Below are 23,114 nucleotides of genomic sequence, written 5' to 3'. Positions count from 1 at the left end.
TAAGCGGCAAGTGTCCCAGGGAAGGGAGAATGCATGGGGTGAAGGTGGGGACAGGAGTGCCTGGTGTGAGTGTGGAGGCGGTGGGTGCCTGGTGTGAGTGTGGAGGCGGTGGGTGCCTGGTGTGAGTGTGGAGGCGGTGGGTCTGCTGTGTGGATGCTGCGTGCTCTACGCCACCCGTGTGACAGGAATATTAGTCCAGCCAGGTGTGGACAGCAGGGAGTGATGTGGCCTTGGCAAATACGGTCATAGCTGCTGTTTTCTCCTTTCTGAACAGAATCTTCAGCGCTGTTGAGTTTTTGTTTGTTTGGGGGGTGGTGGTGGTGATAAGGCTGACAGGTGTCATTTGCAGGGCCAATGGTACACAATCAAATAACTTTATGGAAGGATTTGTGATCTGAGATAAAAGCTTTCAGTACTTTTTACTTACAAAGGTGTTAAAAGAACGCAGGAATAATCAACCCCTGTTGGGGGTATAATTATTCAGTTCTTAAATTAACTATGCTGCCTTAGATCTTTGACTCAAATCCCTAGAAATAATAGGGTTATTTTAAACTTCTTGAGTTTTAAAAATGTAAACTACAGCTTAATATCCCAATATACTAAAAACAATACTTGCCTGTGGGATCTTTTTCTAAAGAAGCTTTTCTTAAGTACAATTTTGTTTCTGTGTGACTAAAAAATCACAGGCATATATTTTAAGCTCGTTGCTTATTTGATAAGGAAAAACGGAAATGTTATATATAAAGCTGAATGAAGAAAGTAATGCCCATAGGAATTCTCATATCCAATAGATAAGAGTGCTTTTGGTAACTGCAGCCTCTGCCTCCAAAATTGCAAGTCTGCAAAACTGCAGCTGGAGGTGCCCCGTCCCAGCTCCACCCTCCTGCAGGCTGAGTAACCCAAAGGGCCCCAGCTCTCTAGGCTTCTTTCCTCAACTGTAAAACGAAGAAAATCTCTCTTTACAGCATTGACATGAAAATTAAAAAGTAAGTTCTCTGCATGCTGAAAAGTGAGTACAGAAGTTAATGGCAACGTTTCCTACAATGTGCTGGCCTCCCCGCCTTTATTTTTTAAAATTTATTTTTATTGTTGACACTATTACAGATGTCCCCATCCCCTCCTACCCACCGCCGCCCAGCCCCGCCTCCCCTTCCCTCTGGCCATCATCACACTGTTGTCTGTGCGTATGAGTTACGCATATATGCTCTTTGGCTAATCTCTTCGCCTTCTTTCATCCAGTCCCCGTGCCCTGACATCTATCACTCTGTTCCACCTATCCAAGCCTGTGTTTCTATTTTGCTCCTCAGTTTATTTCGTTCATTAGATTCCACATATATGAGATCATATGGCCTTTTAGTTTCTCTGACGGGCTTATTTCCCGCCTTCCCCCACGACTGCTCTCGCCAGGTCCCTTACCCTGCCTGGTCTGTGTATTCGTTTGTTGATGATATTATTTAATGTTCGCTACCGTTGTTGACTTCCCCGGTGACAGCAAACGCAGAGGACAGTCCCATTCTCCCAGTCCGCTGGCGTGGGAACCTTGCTCCGTGGCTCCCTCACGACCCTGCCCGAACCCACCTGGAAGCCCCGCCCCCAGCCCAGGCCCCTGGCCCCGCCCCTCACAGCCCCGCCCCCCCAGTCCCGGCTCCGGGTCCCGCCCGAACCCACCTGGAAGCCCCGCCCCCAGCCCAGGCTCCTGGCCCCGCCCCTCACAGCCCCGCCCGAACCCACCTGGAAGCCCCGCCCCCCGCCCCGGCTCCTGGCCCCGCCCCTCACAGCCCCGCCCGAACCCACCTGGAAGCCCCGCCCCTGGCGGCCCCGCCCACGAGCCCCGGCTCTTGGCCCCGCCCCCAGTCCGGGAGCCGCGCGGTGATTGGCGCTGTCCTAGCAACCGCCACGCCGTGGTCATCCTCTGGCCACGCGGCTACTCGGTCACAAGGGACATCGAACAACTGGGGTCCTGGGCGAGGAGCATGGACGCTTCGCGCGCGGAAGGCGCCGCTTGTCACCTAGAGGGAGGCGTCCCTCTCCCGTGCTCTCGGGTCTGAGGCCCGCGGGAGGATGGGAGGGCGGCTGCCGAACCGGAACCGCCTGCCAGTCACCTGACCGAAGTCTAGTAAGTGTGGGATGCGGTCCCTCCACGTCAGACCCTCCGCGGGGCTCCGGGAAGCCTCGGGAATTCAGTTTCCGAGCTGGACTGTCCCTACTTACCGATGCCAGAACCGGCCCGGAGAGGCTCGGCGACTCGCCTCCTCACTTGCCGGTTTGGTACCTGGGTCCGGGCGGGAAAGCTGGTCGCCGCCCGCCCACCCCACAGCCCTTCCCTCCGCCTGGCCCGCAGCCCCAGGGGCCGCCAGCCCCGAGCTCCTCTCTGTTTAGGGGCCAAGTAGGAAGGCGAAGGCAGTCTGGGCTTTGGAGGTAATGCGAGAACCGGAACTTACTTATCAGAACAGGAGTAGCCTAAACACGGGCCATGTGTTTGCATTGACTTTCTCCTGCTCTCCGTCCTGGAAAGGCCGGCTCCCTCCGCGCCTCTGCACGCGCACCGCCAAGACGAGCCCCATTCTTTGGCTCCTGTTATATGGGCATAAAGCCGATATTTCGTTTCCACTTGGTAGTTTTCCTTTAATCTTGTTTTTGTTTTGTTTTTCCCCAGCAATGACCTTCCTCCTAAAGCACCCCAATTATCCTCAGATTATCTTTTCTTGGCCCTATTTTCTCATCCGCGGGACAGCCCATGTCAGTCTCCCTGCCTCGGCCTAGCCCTGCCCCTCAAGGGCAGAGAATGGGGTGGGGGTGGGGGTAGGGTGTTACAGCAGGGCACCCACGGGGCCTCATCCCAGCTTGCTTTATTTTTGGAACAATCAAAATTCAAAACTCACATTAATCACAAGATATATCCACTTAGCCCAGACTTCTTTTTCAGAAGCTAACAAGGATATAGGAAGTTTTGGGTGTTGATAATAAAGCAGAAGTATAGGACATGTTAATAGAATTAACAGACTCGAAGTTGTGCGTTGGGCCTCAGCCTCTTACCATCAGGCCTACTGTCAGAAGCCGTGAGGACGTCCGCAGGTGCTCCCCTCAGCAGCCGTGGCCACCTCTCCGCTGCCCAGCATGGCAGACCCCGGCAGCACCGGCGTACCTGAGGCCCAGACCTAGTTCCTTTGGTTGGAGCCTTTGGACTTGTGCCAGATTAATCTTTCTATTTTTCCCCCAATTCTGCCTTCCCTCCCTGCTTTCATCAGACTTTGACCTCCTCCTCCTGCTGCTCCTCCTCCTCCTTCCTCCTCCTCCTCCTCCTCCTCCTCCTCCTCCTCCTCCTCCTCCTCCTCCCTCCTCCTCCTCCTCCCTCCTCCCTCCCTCCTCCTCCTCCTCCTCCTCCTCCTCCTCCTCCTCCTCCTCCTCCTCCTCCTCCTCCTCCTCCTCTCCCTCCCCTCCCCACTTCTTTCTATTTAGGAAATCCCTTCTTGTTTCCCCAAGCTTTGGCCCTTGGGATAGCACTTAGGGCAGCGCTCAACTGGAATGTGTTATTTCTTGCTCCTGGGTTCCTCTTTCCCCAATTTGTAATAACCTCAGCTGAAGAAATCCTGAATAATACTAGTAATAATAACAACAACATAGTAATATCCAGAAAATAATGTCTCTGTTTAAACAGATATCAATTTCCTGATCTTACCCTTGTTAGAAATGCCAATCTTTGCCTTGTTTGAAAAAGAAATCAGGATTCTCAGCAATTCTGAGTGATCAGTTTAATTAAACTTTTAACACCCATGCAGAGTGCCTGCTATGTATGAGGTGCTGTGCTGAGGACATTCGGATCGTTGTCCCTGTAGTCATGGAATCCTCTTGCAGTCTAGAGAGGACAAATCTCAAGTGTTCAGGGCCACCTTGGTGAAGTGTGCAAGCAAAGGCCGGGGCTCTCCTGGGCAGAACCACAGGAGCCCCCCCGGGAGGTGGGGAAGCGGGTGGGCGTGTGCAGGAGGGCTGCTTGCAGGTCTTCGGAGTCCTTGCCCTGACACAGCAGCTCTCATCCCATCTGAGTAGAAGGATCCCTTCTGTTGGAGAGGCCCTTTCTCTCCTTTCTGTTTTCTCTGGGTAAGTTCCACTTTCCAGTTGTTTTCACTTCCCACAATGTGGGCATTCTCAGGCTAAAAAACCCCGAGGCAAGATCCGAGTCAATGATTCCTACAGGTTCTCTGATCCAATGGTACTAACCAGATTTTTTTTTTTAATTTTAGATTTCTTAAGTCATGTGAGTGCAAAAGGGGCTGGGGCACACACCTTAAAGGGTTCAATTGCCTTTTGTTTGGAATCAAGAACATACCCCTTTGGCTCAGAAGCCTCTTTTAAATTTCCAAAATTCAGTTTGGGAATCTTAAGATAGTTTATGTAGCTGTGTTCCCCTTTTACTCTAGGGCATGGTTCTCAACCTTCTGGCCCTTTAAATACAGTTCCTCATGTTGTGACCCAACCATAAAATTATTTTCGTTGCTACTTCATAACTGTAATGTTGCTACTGTTATGAATCGTCATGTAAATATCTGATATGCAGGATGGTCTTAGGTGACCCCTGTGAAAGGGTCGTTCGACCGTCAAAGGGGTCGCGACCCACAGGTTGAGAACCGCTGCTCTAGGGCATGTAGCTCCCTCTAGTAAGAATATAGGAGGTGGGTGAGTATGTTTCAGGGAAGAGAAAGGTGAATTGGAAATGATGAAATAAATAATAAAAAATCTTTATTCTGAGCCTCCTTTTGGTCTGTAAGAACCATTGGCCAAATGTAAATATCAGTCTTTGCTGGACAGATCCCCAAAAGAAAGTTGAAGCATATAGTCTGTGCTTTTGTTGTTTTCATGTTCTGTGGTTCTAGAGTGGAAGGAGGAGGAAACAAAACGTCATAGCTCTATATGACTGGGGTGTGAGGGTAAAAAGATGCTTGCAATAAAAGTGGGTATACGAAACAAAGCCCAGTTACCAAGGGACAATGATTTTAAGTAACTTATTTGTACATAGCTCTTTCCAATATGTCAAGTGCTTATCCACGCAGAAGTCCTGTATGGCTGGGAGTTAGGGACCATGGGTGGTGCCACCACGGTGGAGAAGGGAAGTCACCTACTGTGATGACATGGACCTACACAGCATTTTCATTCTCAGTTTTCCCACTCTGTGATGCTGTCCAAATACTTTTGTGATATTCTCATCAAATTGAGCCCCCTTAGGAAGAAGGCAATATCTTCACCAATAATATGAGTTTGTGTACCTTTGGAATTCAACATATCTGGACAGTACAAATTTGCATAAACCTTAAAATAGAAATCATTATCTTTAAAAACTTGAAAATGACAAATCAGGAAGCCTGTTGATCCTGAGCTCTGAAAATAAAGGTTATATTGCTCTCTCTTCAGTGAGGACCCCGAAGCCCTAGGAGAAAGCAATCCTCCTGGAATCACTGCTTGTGCCATAGCAGATGGTTAAGAAATGGCTTTGACTCCTGCTCCTGCCACTTACTGGCTGTGGGTCGTGAACGACTTCTTTAAATTCTTGAAGCTTCTGATTCCTCAAACGTAAACTGGGTGTTAACAGTACCGGACAAATATGGTTGTGAGGAATTTGTGATACAGCACATATAAAAAGCTCATCTCAGGGCCTGGCCTGCAAATGGGAGTTGCTGCAGTTGTTTTTTATTATTATTATAATAAAGGCACAGAACATTTTGTGTTCTAGACCCTACAAGCAACTGATGTGTTTGGAATCACCTGCTGTGAGACGATGAACACCTTAGTTAAGCTCTTTCAGTCTTGGTTTCCTCATCTGTAAAATGGGAATAATAGGGCTACCTACCTCATAAGGTTATTACAAGGATTAAATATATGCTACCCAGAATACACATAAAATTGTTTGCTAATAATGACACTTCTAACTTCTTCTCAAAAAAATCTCCCTAGCTTGGGTCCAACTGATTTCTGTGTTTGAAATTCATGGGAGACTTTTAGGAAATACAGTTTTAAAGATGGGATAAAGGACTATTTCCATGTTAAAAAGTATTCTAGTCCAGGGGACTCATTTATATGCATTGCACACCCCGACTGCAGAAGTAAGCAGAGCTTTCGACTCTTTCCCCAGGTGTCAGGCCCTTCCTGAAGTTGTGGTGAGTGGGTTAAGATTGCATTACGGTTTGGAGACTCCTTTCCTCCTGTGCACATTGGCTATATTTAGGCCGGTCTAGATAATTTTAATATGTTGAATATTGCCTTGAGGCCAGTTGGTCCCAGAACAGCTGGCCATGTGAGCCAGAATGTGTCAATCCAACTTTACAGTTTTAGAGAAGAGAACATTCGGAAGGTGAGGCCGTGTGTTCTGGCTGCGCTGAGCCTCGGTCTGGTTCCCACTCTCTCACTAGCCCGCAGGTGGCCACTCCACATGCAGAACTGTGTTTCCTCTCAGGGGTTCATCCTCTGTACCTTCTTTGGATGCATATGATTATAATTGGAATACTGGTGTGTAATGAAGGTTCAGGAGTGATTATTATTTATTTTCCAAAATGGAAGACCTTTGTATTTTTCTGATTATAAAAAGAAATGTTGTTTTAGAAACCTTTAAATAATGCAAAAATTCAAGCAACGTAGAAAAGGCAAAAGCCCCACACACTCTCACCACACAGAAAACTACTATAAGCCTCTTAGCATATATCTTTCTAAATGTTTTTCTATGTGTGTGTGTGAGTACCTACCTATGGATGTTGAATTTTATGGATATCTTTTAGCAGTATATGTAGATATCTTCTTTTCCAACAAATATACATCTGTATGATAATTTGTTTAAAGGTTGGAGAAGCACTAACACAGTGTTTTCTGTGTTTGTTTTTTCTAAGAATAGTTTATTGATTTTTAGAGAGAGGGGAAGGGAGAAGAGAGAAGCATCCACGTGAGAGCATGACATCAATCGGCTGCTTCCTGTATGCCCCCTCTGGGGATCGAGCCTGAAACCTGGGCATGTGCCCTAATGAGGAATCAATGCCCCATCAACTGAGCCACACCGGCCAGGGCTGTATTGTAATTTTTAACTGGTAGACAGAATTCCACTTCATGGATGTACTGTAATTTATTTCAAACCAATCCTCTGTTGATATTATATTGTTTCCAAGTTTTCAGGAAGTCTGAGTTTGACAATTGCCTTTACAGGAGGCCCCTGTGACTTAGTTCCTAACACAGAGATGGAGATATCAAGCTCATCTTCTACCATCGCTGAGCAGCAGCTTCGGAGGCAAGCGGGACAGAGCAACACCAACACAGACGTGGCCAAGCAGAGTCTCATCTCATCCAAGGAATGGCTCCAACTGCATGGGCTAAAGAGCAACAAATTGAACTTGAAACAGATTTTGTCACAAATTGGATTTCCACACTGTGAAGGTAGAGTACTCACAGAGCGATGCTGGCTGGAAAACCCAGTTTAGCACGCTGCCTGAAAAACCACGGGTCTCTGAGCTTGTTTTAATCTCACTTCCTTGCGGGTAAAAAAACGTTGGCACCCCCAATATATGAGTATTATATAGATGTACATTTGTTAATCTGCATACTAAATATTGGTAATGCTTAATTTTCTTCTTTCTTCTTTGAAAGGTGAAATATAAATTTTTTGTATTTATCCCCTGGGATGTACAAACCCCTTTTGAAGGGAGGCCAGTAACTATGTGTAGTTTCAGGGAGAGGGTGCTGTTTTCCTGTGGTGGCCTTCCTTGCATTGTAGTCTAATTTTTTTTCTAAATGCATTGGCTTGAATGTTGGTTATTAACTCCTACGAGTACTGCCCTCCAGCAGTGAGTATGGCAATGTGTGAGGGTAGTGGATTATACTAGCCTTATACAATTATTTGGAAATATTTACTCCTCTATGTTCTGAAGTTTTTTGTATATATATATGATTGGCACTATTTCTTCTTTAACTGTTTGATAGAACTCAGCAGTGAAACTTATCTGAGCCTAGAGTTTTGTTTGTAGGAAAAGTTTGATAAGAAATTCAATTTCTGTAGTAGACATAGAGCTATTCATATTTTTCTGTTTCATCATGGTAATTTTGGAAGGTGTGTTTTTCAAGGAGTTTGTTCATTTTATCAGTGTGTTTTAAAAAAATATATTGGCAAAACACTGTTCATAATATTCCCTTAACATTTTTTTAATGCCTGTGGAGTCTGTAGAGATGTCACCTCTTTCACCATTGATATTGATCATTTGTGTTTCTCTCACTTTTTCAGGACAGGTTTTGTTAGTGGTATATCACAACTCTTTTCAAAGGACCAAATATGGGCTTTGTTGATTTTTTTCTACTTTTTGTTTTCTATTTCATTTATATCGGCTTTGATCTTTGTTATTTATTTTCTTCTACTTACTTTGAGTTTAACTTAAGGTAGAAACTTAGATAATTAACTGTAAGCCTTTTTTCCTCTTCTGATGTAGTCATTGGGAGCTATAAGTATTTCCTCAAGCACTGCGTTAGTTGAATCCCACTAATCTTGATGGGTAGTGCTTTTATTATGAGTGAGTTAAACATATTTTCTTTTTTTTCTTGTGACTTTTTCTTTGATTCATTTTTAAAAAAGAAATGTATTGTTTGATTTCCAAGTGGTTTAGGACTTTGAAAGATACCTTATTTTTGTTGGATTTCTAATTTAATTCTGTTGAGTTAGAGAACAGAAGATTTTAGTCTTTGGAAATTTACTGAGATTTGTTTTATGGCCCCTCATATGTCTTGATGAATATTTCATACACACTTGGAAAGAATGTGTATTATGCAGTTTCTACATAATATTTGTAAATGTTAATTGAGCCAAGATTGTTGATAGTATGATAGAAGTATTCTGTATCTTTAGCGATTTTTTTTTTGTCTAGTATATGTGTCCATTTCTCCTTTTAGTTGTGTCAGTTTAGTTTGAAGCTCTAAATGCATATACATTGGGATTGTCATATCTTTGTGATGACATTTACTTTGTTTGATGTTAATATAATTACCACAGCTTTGTCATGCTTAGTTTTCACATGGCATGCATCTTTATAGTCTTTTACTCTCAAACTACCTGTAATCTCTCTCTGTGCCTCCTTAACCCAGTCTCATGATCTCTATCCTGTAATTATAGTGTTTGTTTTGTTTTGTTTACTTTAATGTAGTAATTGATATAAATTTAGGTTTCCCACTTTACTTTTTGTTTTCTATTTGTCCCATCTTTTTTACCCTTTGTTTCTCCTTTCCTGCCTTCTTTTGGGGAAACTGAATATTTTTTAGTATTTCATTTAATTCCATTTAAATTTCAATGGGCTTAGGTATACCTTTCTGCACTATGCTTTCAGTGGTTATGTCTGTACTTTCAGTGGTTTGGGTGACTGACTGAAGCTCTTCCAGTGCTACCCCTTGATCATCATACAGACCTCTGTCTCCCAGCATCCTTAACTCCTGGTGGCCACCAGGAAGAAGGAGAGGGAGAGAGAAACATAGGTGTGAGAGAGAAACACTGATTGGCTGCCTCACCAGGCATCCCTACCAGGGACTGAACCTGCAATCGGGGAATGTGCCCTGACCTTGAATCGAACCAGTGACCTTTTGACGCTCAGCCACGTGAGCCACACTGGCCAGGGTGATAGTTTGTTTCTTTTTATGCAGAGTAGTGTTCCATGGTATGGATGTACCATCAGTTCACCACTCACCCATTAAAAGACATTAGAGTAGTTTCCAGTTTGGGGCTATTACAAATAAAGCTATGAACAATTGTTTACAGGTTTTTGTATAGAACATAAGCTTTCATTTCTCTGAGATAAATGCCCAGGAATGCAATTGTGAGGTGGTACATTAAGTATATGTTTTAATGTTTTGTTAAGAAACTGCCAAACTATTTTTCAAAATGGCTATACTACTCACATTAGTAATTATGAAAGATAGCTTTTCCTCTTTATAACAGCATTTAGTGTGTCAGCATCTAAAAATGTTAGCTATTCCAATAGTTGTGTAGTAATATTTTATTGTGGCTTTAGTCTGTAATGCCCCAATGCCTAGTCTAGTTGAACATCTTTTCATGTGCTGATTTGCTCTTTATCATCTTTAGTAAAATAAATGTTTATGTCTTTTCATCATTTTCTAATTAGATTTTTTTAAATGTTGATTTTTGAGAGTCTATTATATATTATATATTCTAGAAATGAATCCTTTGTCACATATGTGGTCTGTAGATATATTCTCTTAGTCTTTAGCTTTGTCTTTATCTAGAACTTCTGTTTCTCAGAGTAAAAGTTTTTAATTTTGATGAAGTCCCATTTGTTGACTATTTTCTTGTGTGGATCTTGTTGAGTCTCAAAGAATTTCTCCTACTTTCCCGCCTAAAGTTCTTTAGTTCACATCTTACATTTAGCTCATGGCCAGTCTGAGTTCATTTCTGTTTAAGATTCATTATTTTGGCCATGGATATCCAGTTGCTCCAGGACCATTTTTTAAAAAGACCATTCTTCCTCTTGTGAATTGCTTTTGCATTTTTGTTAACAATTTGTTGGGTGTACTGTATGGGGCTATTTCTGGGTTTTCTGTTTTGTTCTATGCATCTGTGTGTCTGTCTCTCCACTATGACCATGGTCTTAATTACTGTTGCTACATTATTACTATATAGAATGTCTTGAAACTGGATAGTCTGATTCCTTCTACTTTATTCTTTTTCAAAATGGTTTTAGCTACTCTGGTTCCAGTATCTTTTCTTTTAGATAACCATGTCTATGTCTACAAAAATATTGCTGGGACTTTGATAGGAATTGGATTAAAGCTTTATTTTAATTTAAGGAGAATTGACATCTTAGACCTGAATATCTTTCCATTTATGTATGCCTTTTGATTTCCTTCATTCAGGTGTTTTGTATTTTTGGTATATGTCCTACACATGTTTTATTAGATTTGTACTAAATATTTCATTTTCTGAGCAATTGTAAGTGTGGCACTGTATTTAAAATTTTTATTTCCATATGCTCATTGCTAGTATATACAGAAATATGCTTGATATTTTTGTATGTTGCTCTTATACTTGTGAGCTTACCTAACTTATTAATTTTAAGAGGGTTTTTTTGTTGTTTGTTTGTTTGTTTGTTTGTTCCTGCTGTTGTTAACTCCTTCATATTTCTAGGTAGACCATGATGTTATCTCCAAATAGGGAGAGTTTTCGTTCTTCATTTCCGATCTCTATGTCTTGCATTTTCTTCTCTTGCCTCGTGCTGGCTAAAGCTTCTAGAACTGTGTTGAATAACAGTAGTGAAGGTGGACATCCTTACCTCACTTCAGATCTTAGGGGAAAGCTTTTAGTCTTTCACCATCAGCTATTTGTTAGCAGTAGGTTTAAAAAAAATAAAGTTGAGGAAGGTCCCTATATTCCTAGTTTTCTGAGAGTTTTTATCATGAATGCTTGTTGAAATTTGTCAATTAAAAGGATCTTTCGATTTTTCTCCCCTAGGATGTTAATGTGGTTGGCTATATTGACTGGTTTTTGAATATTGAATCAGCCTTGTATCTTAGAATAAACACCACTTGGTCATGTTGTATACTCCTATATAATAAAAGCTTAATATGCAAATCAACTGAACGGCTGAACTACCGGTCGCTATGATGTGCACTGACCACCAGGGGGCAGACGCTTGACACAGGAGCTGTCCCCTGGTGGTCAGTGTGCCAGAAGCCAGGCTCATGGCTGGCGAGCACAGCAGTGATGGAGGGAGCTTCTCCCGCCTGCGCAGCTGCGCTAGGATGTCCCACTGCTCTCTTAGTCCCATGCCTCGCGTGGAGCAGGCCGAAGCCATCAGTTGGACATCCCCCAAGGGCTCCTGGACTGCAAGAGGGCTCAGGCCAGGCTGAGGGACCCCCCTCCCCTGAGTGCACAAATTTTGTGCACCGGGCCTCTAGTTGTTTATATTGCTGAATTCTGTTTGCTGGTATTGTGTTAAGGGTTTTTGCATCTGTATTCATGGCAGATAATGGTCTTGAGTTTTCTCTTTTATACTGCCTTTGTATGGTTTTGGTATCAGAGTGATACTGGCTTCATAGAGTGGATTGGGAAGTGTTTCTGTGTCTTTTATTTTCTGGAAAATATTGTGTAGAATGTTAATTCTTCCTTATATGCTCAGTAGAATTCTTGAGAGAACCTACTCAAGCCTGGAGATTTCTTCTGGAGAAGTTTTGAATTACAAGTTCATTTCCTTAATAGATATGGGACTATTCATATGATGTATTTCATATTGAGTGAGTTATAGTAATTTTTGTTTTGAGGCATTGATTCATTTCATCTAAGTTGTTTAATATGTGTGTCAAGTTGTTTGTGGTATTGCATTATTCTTTTCATGTTTGCAGGGTCATTAGTGATACTAGTATTCCCTGTTTCATACCTGATATCAGTAATTCATGTTCTCTCTCTCTCTCTTCCTCTCTCCTCTCTCTTATTAATCCTTGTCTGAGGATATTCCCCCACTGATTTTTAGAGAGAGTGGAAGGGAAGGGGAGAGACACAGAGAGAGACACATAGATTGGTTGCCTCCCGCACGCTCTCTGACCAGGGCCATGGGGGATTGAGCCTGCAACTGAGATATGTGCCCTTGACCAGAATCAAACCCAGGAACCTTCAGTCCTCTGGCCGATACTCTATCTGCTTCTATCCACTGAGCCAAACTGGCCAGGGCATGTATCTTTGTCCATTCTGCTATAGGTTTGCCAATTTTTTTGATTGTATTAAAATACCAGCTTTTTGTTTGATTTTTCTCTCTTATTTTTATGTTCAGTTTCATTGATTTATGCCTTGACCTTGATTATTTCCTTCTGCTTTCTTTGGATTTATTTTGCTCTTCTTTTTGTAGGTGGGAGCTTAGATTATTGATCTGAGACTTTTCATCGCATTTTATGTCAGCATTTAGTGCTATAAATTTTCCTTCTGGCATGCTTGAGTTGTACCCCTCAAATTTTTATATGTTGTATTATCATTTTTATTCAGTTTAAAGTATTTTTACTTCTGCTGAGACTTCCTCTTTGACCCATGGATTTTTTAAAACATGTTATTTAATTTCCAAAAGCTTGGAGAGTTTCCTGTTACCTTCTTGATTTCTAGTTTATTTCCATTGTGGGCAGAGCACATAAGTGTTTGGTTTTAGTTATTTTAAATTTTTTGAACTTTGTTTTATAGCCATGGGTATGATTTGTCCTGGTATATATTTTGTAGGTACTTGAAAATCCTATCTAATAAAGAGGGAATATGCTAATTGACCCTCATGCCATCGCAAAAGATGGTGGTGTCCACAGCCAATAAGGAGGTAATATGCTAATTGACTGTCCCACCCTCAAAGATGGCAGTGCCCACAGCACAAGATGGCGGTGCCCAGTACCCTCAGCCCCACCGGGGTGGCAGGTGCGTGGCAAGGCCGGGCCCGCCTCCGGAGACCCCCAGTCCCCTCAGCCCCACAGCCGCCCAGGGCCACCTGAGACTCAGGTAACCAGGGCCGGCCAAGGCTTGCGCTGCTGGAAGTGGCAGCAGCAGAGGTGTGATGGGGTGTCGTTTTCCCCTGATCACTGGGTTGCCCCCTGAGGGCTCCTGGACTGTGAGAGAGGGCAGGCTGGGCTGAGGGATGCCCCTCCAGTGCATGAATTTTCATGCACCAGCTTCTAGTAAAATATATTCTTCTGCTGTTGTATAGTTTTCTACATATGTTGATTAGATCCTGCTTATTGATGGTGGTGTTGAATATTCTTGTTGATTTTCTGTTTAGTTGTTCTATCAATTGAAATATCCAACTATTGTGAATTTGTCTATTTCTCTTCAGTTTCAACAGTTTTTGCTTCCCATATTTTACAGTTGATTGTTTGGAGTATATATACTTAGGATTGCTATGTCTTCCTAGTGGCTTGACACTTTGATGATTATATAATGTCTTGTTCTGTCTCTAGTAATATTTTTTGCTCTATAGTTTACTTTTCTGATATTAATATAGCCAATACGGCTTTCTTTTTATTAATACTTATATGATTTATATTTTTACTATTTACATATATCATATTTGAAGCAAGTTTCTTAAAGATAGCCTATTGTTGGGTCATTTTAAAAATCCTCTTTGCCAGTCTCTTTTAATTGTTGTATTTAGACAGTTTACATTGAATGTAATTTTTGCTATGTTAGGCCTTGTCTACTATTTATTTTTTTGTTTTATGTTTTCCATTTATTTTCTTTTTCCTACCTTTGGCTTACTTAAACATTTTTTAGAATTTCCTGTGTTTATTTATTTATAGTATATTTAAAGTATATCTCTTCCTACAGCATTTTTAGTCTTTGTGCTTGCTATTACCTTATAAATACATAAATTATCCAAATCTACTGGTATCAGCATTTTACAAGTTTGATTGAAGAGTGGAAACTATATTTCCCATTATGTATCTTTACTCTCCCCATTTATAATATAATTTATTATTTTCTTTTCATACTCTGAGAATAACATTAGACTCTGCTCTAATTTTTGATTCAACAACCAAACAATTTAGAAAACTTGAGAAGGGCTATTGTATTTATCCATATTTATGCTTACTATGTTCTTTCTGATGTTTCAAGTTCCTTTTTTTATTATTTCCTTCCCTGTTTATAGAATTTCCTTTATTATCTTTTTAAAAGCAGCTCTGTTAGTAACAAATCTTTTTAGTTTCTTGTCTGACAATGTCTTTATTTCTCCATCATTCCTGAAGAATAATCTCTCCATAGGTAAGATTTAGGGTAGACAGTTCTATTCTTTTAGCACTTAAAACACATTGTGCCTCTTCCTTCTGGCCTCTGTGATTTCCATGAGAAAGCCATTTTCATTAGAATAGATTACCTACTGCTAGTATGTAAATGTTTTTAATGATATTTCTTTATTCAATTCATTACATTTCCTTTATATACTTTCATATTATATCCTTCTTTTTAACCTAAGAATTTGAATATTTTATATCTATTGATAATTACCATATTGGAAGTTAAGACTAAACATTTAAAAAAAATTTATTAATTCATTTAAAAGTAACAAACCCAACATAACATTTTTAAGAAAAATAAGTATATTTTCTAATACAAAAATTTTAGTAAGGGTGGCATTGTTTTACATTTAAAAAATCTTTTTAATGTCTGTCTCAGTAGAAAATACTTAGATTCTCATTTCTACTTTTTAAAATAACAGTTTTATTGAGATGTAATTCACATACTATACCATTCACCCATTTAAAGTGTACAATTGAGCATTAAAAAAATTTTTTTTTAATTTTTATTTTCTTTATTGATTAAGGTATTACATATGTGTCCTTATCCCCCCATTGCCTCCCCACTTCCCCCCACCCACCCCCCTGCTCATGCTCTCACCCCCCTGGTGTCTGTGTCCATTGGTTAGGCTTATATGCATGCAAACAAGTCCTTTAGTTGATCTCTCCCCTTTATCCCCACCCTCCCCTGCCTTCCCTCTGAGGTTTGACGGTCTGATCGAGGCTTCTCTGACTCTGGATCTGTTTTGGTTTATCAGTTTATGTTGTTCATTATATTCCACAAATGAGTGAGATCATGTGATATTTATCTTTCTCCACCTGATTTATTTCGCTTAGCATAATGCTCTCCAGGTCCATCCATGCTGTTGCAAATGGTAGGAGTTCATTCCTTTTTACCGCAGCGTAGTATTCCATTGTGTAGATGTGCCAAAGTTTTCTAATCCACTCATCTCTTGATGGGCACTTAGGCTGTTTCCAAATCTTAGCTATGGTAAATTGTGCTGCTATGAACATAGGGGTGCCTGTATCCTTTCTGATTGGTGTTTCTAATTCCTTGGGATATATTCCTAGAAGTGGGATCACTGGGTCAAATGGGAGTTCCATTTTTAGTTTTTTAAGGAAACTCCATACTGTTCTCCACAGTGGCTGCACCAGTCTGCATTCCCAGTGCACGAGGGTTCCTTTTTCTCCGCATCCTTGCCAGCACTTGTCGTTTGTTGATTTGTTGATGATAGCCATTCTGACAGGTATCTCCCAGATGATTAGTGACTTTGAGCATGTTTTCATATGTTTCTTGGCCTTCTGTATGTCCTGTTTTGAGAAGTATCTATTTAGGTCCATTGCCCATTTTTTGATTGGGTTGTTTATCTTCCTTTTGTTAAGTTGTATGAGTTCCCTGTAAATGTTGGAGATTAAACCCTTATCAGTGATAAGATTGGCAAATATGTTTTTCCCTGCAGTGGGCTTTCTTGTTATTTTGTTGATGGTTTCTTTTGCTGTGCAGAAGATTTTTATTTTGATGTCGTCCCATTTGTTTATTTTCTCTTTAGTTTCCATTGCCCTAGGAGCTGTATCGGTGAAGATATTGCTTCGGCACATTCAGCCTTTTTAATATATTCATAGGTATGGGCCACTATAACAACAGTCAACTTTAGGACATTTTCATCATCTTAGAAAGAAACCTGGTACTCCTTATCTACCCAACCTATCCCTCAACTGCCAACCCAAAGCAATCTACTTTATGTCTATAGATTTGCTTGTTCTGGATAGTTCATATACATGGAATCATATAATGTGATTTTTTGTGATTGGCTTCTTTCACTTAACATAATGTTTTTAAGACTTATCAATGTTGTAGCATGAATCAGTACTTTATTCCTTTTTATGGCCAAATAATATAAGGAGATGAATGGTATGGATATATCACAGTCGATCCATTCATCAGTTGATGTGTGGAGAGCTGATTCTTATTTTAGCAGGTAGTTAAGTTGGTTGGACTCAAACTGCAAACTCTGTCCTCCCTGTGACAAGCTCACCGATTGCCTTCTTTCAAGGATGAATGCCAATCTAGTTTCTGCCTGTTCTTAATTGCTCTCTAGTACCTTCAAGTAGCTATTTTTACATTTTTTTCTGAGTTAATACTTTTTTCTTTGTGAGGATTTGCCTATAAAATTCACCATTGCTAGATGCAGAATTCACAATGCCTCACATTTTAATTAGCAATTGCAGTTTATACAGTCTCCCGTAGGCTCATCTCCTTCAGTCCCCCCAAAACAGTACTCTTTCCTCATCCCAGGTAAATGTCTTAAGTAAAGAGAGAGTATTGTCGGTGATTTGAAGTTGCTCTATCTGTGTCAGTTAAGACATTGAATTCTTGGAAACAGAGATTTTAGAGTTTGAGAGGTTTGAGTGTTGACAATGTAAGAAACGTCCAAACCTGTAGAGAATATTTATGAGTTTATTAGCCAAATTGATGACACTTTTTTTAAAAAAATATATTTTATTGATTTTTTACAGAGAGGAAGGGAGAGAGATAGAGAGTTAGAAACATTGATGAGAGAGAAACATTAATCAGCTGCCTCCTGCACATCTCCTACCGGGGATGTGCCTGCAACCAAGGTACATGCCCTTGACCGGAATCGAACCTGGGACCTTTCAGTCCGCAGGCTGACGCTCTATCCACTGAGCCAAACCGGTTTCGGCGATGACACTTTCTTGGAAGCAAAATCTCAACGGATTGAGAAAATTCTACAGAGGATAGCCACTTTACAGCGTATTTTATTTATTATTATTATTTTTTTTTTACAAATTCCTTTAATAATCTCTCTCTCTCTCTCTCTTTCTCTTTCTTTTTTTCTTTTTTAAATCCTTATCCAAAGGTATTTTCCCATAGATCTTTAGAGAGAGTGGAAGAGAGAGGGAAAGACAGAGAGAAACATCGATGTTATAGGAACACATTGATTGGTTGCCTCCTGCATGCACTCCAACCAGGGCCCAAGCCCGGGAGGAGCCTGCAACTGAGGCACATGCCCTTGACCAGAATCGAACCTGGGACCCTTCTGTCCACAGGATGATGCTGTATCCACTGAGCCAAACCAGCTAGAGCTACAGCTTATTTTATATATTACAATCAAAGAAGGAGATGTACGGGGTGCTACATGAAATCCATTGTTGGAACATTGAGGAGGCAGCAGGAAGCAATGTGGGAAATCTCTGGGCTGGATAAAAAGTAAAATGGAGAGAGGCATGCTTTTTTGCATGGTGGGTCTAGGATAGTTAACATTAGTAGCACATGGAGATGGTATTTAGGCAGCAAGGTAACAATGAGAAATTCCGTGGTCCCTTCTCTAGTTGGAGATTGTACCCTGAGGGGTCTGGAAAAAAGGGGACTACTCTGACATTCTAAAGGTATGCTATAATAGATGTAAAAGGACAGTGGGCAGTCTCCGTTAAGGTAAAGATTGACCTTTGTCAAGGAAAACACTGACCTAGGACGTGACTACTCACCACAGCTCGCTTTCAGTTAGGAAGTGTTAGTTTCAGAGCATCCTGTGTAGTTACTTTCGGTCTCTGAGTTGGTAGACCTGCTATGCAGGCCTTCCCTGCGCTTGTCAGGGTTGGTATGTGGCCCCTTTTTTGTCCACATGATTGAAGTTATTGCTGATGGAATTCAATAGCTCATTCTTTACTCTTTACTATTATGAACATTGAGCTGCAAGTCTTGTAAATTTTATCACCCCTGGTTTGGGACCAAGCCTGCCAGGGAAGCTGTAAAATCCAGCCTTGCCCTTTCTGCCTTTCCAAGAGAGGCAGGGAGTAGGACATGCTAGGTCTGAGAGGACCACCATTCTCTTCTATTGTGGGAACTTAACAACAACAGCAATAAAGCAATCATCACAATAAGAACATCTCTGGGAAGCCTTGCCTCTCCTTCTGTCCTGCAACTCAGAGTTAGTCCTTGAGTCCTTTCTGTAGCCTCCTGTCCCATGAAGGATAAAATGTTGTAGGCAGCATTGTATTCCCATTCCGTGAGCACCATGTGTATCACGTGGTGGGTGCTCAATGTGTTTGTGCAACGGATACTGAACAGTGGAGCACATAATCTGATAAATCTTGTGGTTTTGAACTCTGTGTGAGTATTCTGAATCCATTACCCGCTTGCTTCATTCACTCATCTATTCATGAACCCCCACTGGAGAGAACAATGGACAATATCTGAGTTTAACTTTCAAAACTCTGAAAACAAGTCCAAGTCCTGAATAAAAGTTTTGAAAAATTAAACACAATTCCTATGTTTTCTTGTTGACCTCTGACTTAATCATCCTGGACAAACGAATCAGGAAACCAAAAAGCAAATCCCGTTTTCCTCCTCATTCATTCATGTATTAAAGGATTACCATGTCATAAGCAATTACATTTTAGCACCCAGAAATACTTCAGAATGCAAAGCATCACAGCGTGTAGCTATCACTGGGGATCTGAATGGTGTCAGAGAAAAGCATTTTGAAATAAGAATAAGTGTTAATAATGCACCATTTTGATGGTTGTGGTTTTTTTGAAAATGCAGCTTATGTGACTTCTCTGGGGAGATTTGTGGCTTCCCGGTATGCGGACGGACTATTCCCACGGGTCTACAGAGCGGAGGATGGCACAGCATACAATGTAAGTGGGAACCGCCTTAGGGACGGCCCTGTGATCACTGCCAAGGTCTGGAGTGCCCATGCAGCGAGGCTCACTGCTTCCAGTGATGCCGGAGCTTGAGGATAAATTTGAGGGACAAGGGGATGGGGAAGGAAAGGAGTTTAAGACAGACGGGACAGTGTGAGCCAAGGCAAGAAACTGTGGAATTCCCTGGTACGTGGTATGTTCAAAAGACAGTTTAGGTACTTGGGAGTGTTCTGAGAGTTATTGAAGTTTTTCAAAGGTACCAGATCTTTAAAATTTTGATTCTTCACAGAATAAGTATAATTTTTTTCTTATTCCTTTCCCATGTCTCCCACCACCTTACACCCCGAAAGGCCTTGCGCGACTGTGCCTGGTCTGTGTGGATGATGGTTTGTGTGTGCAAGAAATGGCCCGCGAGCATCTGTGACCTTTCAGTGACGGCCCCAACGGGTGTTGGTGGCGGCTCTGGGTGACCAAGTGATCCAGATGCAGGGCAGCCTGGGCTGAGAGACAGAGGACACAGGCTAGAGGTCTGAGCAGGAGGATGGTCGCCGGCGCAGCATCCTGGCAGGTGTGCTGGCGTGGCTAGAAGCATTTGCAGAAATACTTTTGGCATGTTGTAGTTAGGAAAACTTTTTAGTGAGGCTTATAAAAATAAGCTTCTCCCTTTTATTCCTCCTTACTTTCTTAAAAGTGCCCCTGGAAATTTTCTGATAATGGTTATTCTGTAACTGTAAAGATAAAACATGATCTAGAAATAGATCTTTTAAAAGAATAATAACACGTGATCATCTTTTCTCCTGTGGGAAATCAGCCACAGGTTTTTAGCTGCAAGACTAGAACCCTTCCTTTTGGATTATGTGGGGGTTGGAGGTCATCTACAAAATTGTTATGAATGCAGTTCTTGATGGCAGGGGCCTCGGCTCCGTGGGCCCTGTTGTTCCTGGCTGCACTGCGGTTCAGTTGACTTATTTTGGTATCCTCGTTATTTATTTCAACAATTTATTAATTGATTAAATTCCATTAAGCTGACAGCTAAATCAGAACTGATCTGTCAATTTGTGGAACATTTAAAACAAGCGGCGGAGAGCTATGAGCAGCGGATAAACTGGCTCACCAGCAGAAGCCGGCAGGTGTTTGGCGTCATCTTGGAACAGTGCGTCACCATAGTGCTGGATTTGGGTGGCATGCGGGAGGAGGAGCTCAGTCTGTGCCAAGACGCCCTAACCATGGTCCTCGAGGAGCAGGTGGCTCTCATAGCCAAGTTCAACATCATATGGTGAGCGTCCCCTGGGCACGGGTGCTTCTGTGGAACCTCATGGGCAGTTTTCGTTCCTGCGGAGTTAAGCAGCGAACTAGCATAGTTAACTCTTTGGGGGGGTGGGGGGAGGGAGAGGATGTAATTTTGTAATTTCCCTGGAATATAGACTTCCAGCAGAGAACCCACAATGAATACCTCAGAAAACTTTTATCTGCTTTGCACTTGGTATTTTAGTTTTCAGATTAGGAGAGATTTAGAAACACACTTTTCTTCAATGCATGGCAAGATGAAAAAACATAAGAATATGAATGATATTGAGTAAAAATCCCTTCACTCATTTTAGAATTTAGCTTGGATAGTGAATTTAAACTCGTCTCAAATTTCACTGGTTTTCAGACTGAGCTCGCAACTCAAGTTGACCTCTCCATAAGTTCACCCCTGAATCAGACCAGCAGGTGGCTGGCTTTATAGATGCTCCCGATTTCAGGGCTTCGCAGTCAGTCATTCGTAGACTCTTGGATTTGAGAGGACTTGGACTGCACGCCAACTTCCCCTGTGGAACAGTGGCTGCACCTCCCCGACAAGAAGCACCTGGAAGGGGGCACCTACCTCAGTTTTTCTTTTCTTTTTTAATTGAATTTATTGGGATGACATTGGTTAATACACTGAGTTTTTCCTTTTTAAAAATAAAATACTTTTAGCTAAATAGATGACATCTTTGGGGATGCTGCCTAATCGTGTCCTATCCAATGTTCCTGTTCCTGTCACAGATATATTGAAGGAAATAAGTGTTTAAGTCTACCACACTGTACCTTTCTTGGAAATGCTCTAGCATATGGGCCACGCGGCCAGATTCTCTACCGGGAAGCCGCCCAGGTGACACATGTGTGTGGCAGCCTCTGTCTCTGGAGGTTCATTGAAGCCATGTTTCACATCATTCTTATACTCATAAATTCATATGATTCATATAGGTCACTGGATTATAAACATGGAGATAAATACATTCAAATGGCTGTTTTTGAAATCAAAATGATTTAATAAATTTTAAAGACTTACGCTCTGTTGAGCTCAGAACAATACTATTTTTTATAAAGTATATTTTTATTGTTTTGTTTTTTTTAGAGAGAGAAAGAGAGGGAGAGATAGAAACATGAATGAGAGAGAAACATTAATATCGATTGGCTGTCTCCTGTACGCCCCCTACTGGGGATTGAGCCCTAACTGGGAATCGAACTGCTGCCTTCCTGGTGCATAGGTCGATGCTCAACCACTGAGCAACACCAGTCAGGCAGAACAAAACTATTTTTAATCCAAAAATACATTGATGGGATTCTTTCAGAACAATGAAAACAATGTATAAAAGAACCAGAATTTTATAGTAATAAAATTGTTGCTAATTTGCAAGTCTGAATGCTGTGAATCCTTATAAATTTACTAGCAATAGAAGACAGTTCATATAAACCTGCCTGTTTATAAAAATAACTTCCTCAATAATTTTTTAAAATATATTTTTATTGATTTCAGAGAGGAAGGGAGAGAAAGAGAGAGAGATAGAAACATCAATGATGAGAAAGAATTGATCGGCTGCCTCCTGCATGCCCCCTACTGGGGATCAAGCCTACAACCTGGGCATGTGCCCTTAACCAGAATTGACCTGGGACCCTTCAGTCCATAGGCCAATGCTCTACCCACTGAGCCTAACTAACTAGGGCACTTCCTCAATAATTTTAATCTACTTTATAATGTTTGAAATTCTCTGTTCTCCATAAACATTGTTTTCCCAAGTCAGCACAGCTGATGGAAGGTAATGGTGCTTTGGAAACCTCTTTCAGAGGCTGGGAGCTGCCTGTCTTTCTGTCAGTGCTGATGTTAAGTGGCTGCTGCTCAGGACTGTGAGACTGAGGGCTGACAGCTGTTGTTGACCGTTGCCGGTGACAGCCCCATGCGATTCCTTTCAGGGCTTCCCGAGAGCCTGTGAAATGGCAGGAGAATGCTGCTCCTGCGACGAAACAATCCATAGCTGCCGCCATCAGCTGGGTGGAGAAACTGACCTTCGAGCAGGCTCTGAGCCAGGCTAGCCGCCTGGACGCTCTGCAGGAAGCGGGGAAAGACAGAACTGTAAGTGTGTATCCAGGGCTGGCCCCCGGTCACGAAGGCAGCTTCAGGCTTATGTCTCACCTCAGTATCCTCATACTGCCGTTCAGCTGATCCGAGTCCCTTCCCAGGGGCATCCCACAGGGGCTGCCTCATTGGCACTGAAGAGCCCCATAAATCTTAATCCTATTCTCCTCTGAATTTGGAACCAAGTGAGACAGAGTGACAAGCCCCAGATAGGGATCAAAATCACAGCTTTGGTGATGGCAGAGCTGGACCAACCAAAATGAGACTCCCTAACACCTGTCCTCTAGGC

The 23,114-nt window shown here is 41.9% G+C and overlaps 1 protein-coding gene across 1 annotated transcript in view; it reads left to right on the top strand.

Moving 5' to 3' along the window:
• Positions 1–1,859: 1,859 nt before the first annotated feature.
• Positions 1,860–23,114, top strand: part of VWA3B (von Willebrand factor A domain containing 3B) — a 138,246-nt gene continuing 116,991 nt past the window's right edge. The window contains exons 1-5 of the mRNA XM_059659033.1: positions 1,860–2,116; positions 7,183–7,410; positions 19,346–19,440; positions 20,472–20,722; positions 22,663–22,822. Coding sequence (XP_059515016.1) covers positions 7,215–7,410; positions 19,346–19,440; positions 20,472–20,722; positions 22,663–22,822 — 702 coding nt within the window. The 5' untranslated portion in view covers positions 1,860–2,116; positions 7,183–7,214. The remainder of the gene's footprint in view (positions 2,117–7,182; positions 7,411–19,345; positions 19,441–20,471; positions 20,723–22,662; positions 22,823–23,114) is intronic.

This window comes from Myotis daubentonii, chromosome 12, assembly GCF_963259705.1.
Source record: "Myotis daubentonii chromosome 12, mMyoDau2.1, whole genome shotgun sequence".
NCBI lineage: Eukaryota > Metazoa > Chordata > Mammalia > Chiroptera > Vespertilionidae > Myotis > Myotis daubentonii.
This window is presented reverse-complemented; position numbering and strand designations above follow the sequence as displayed.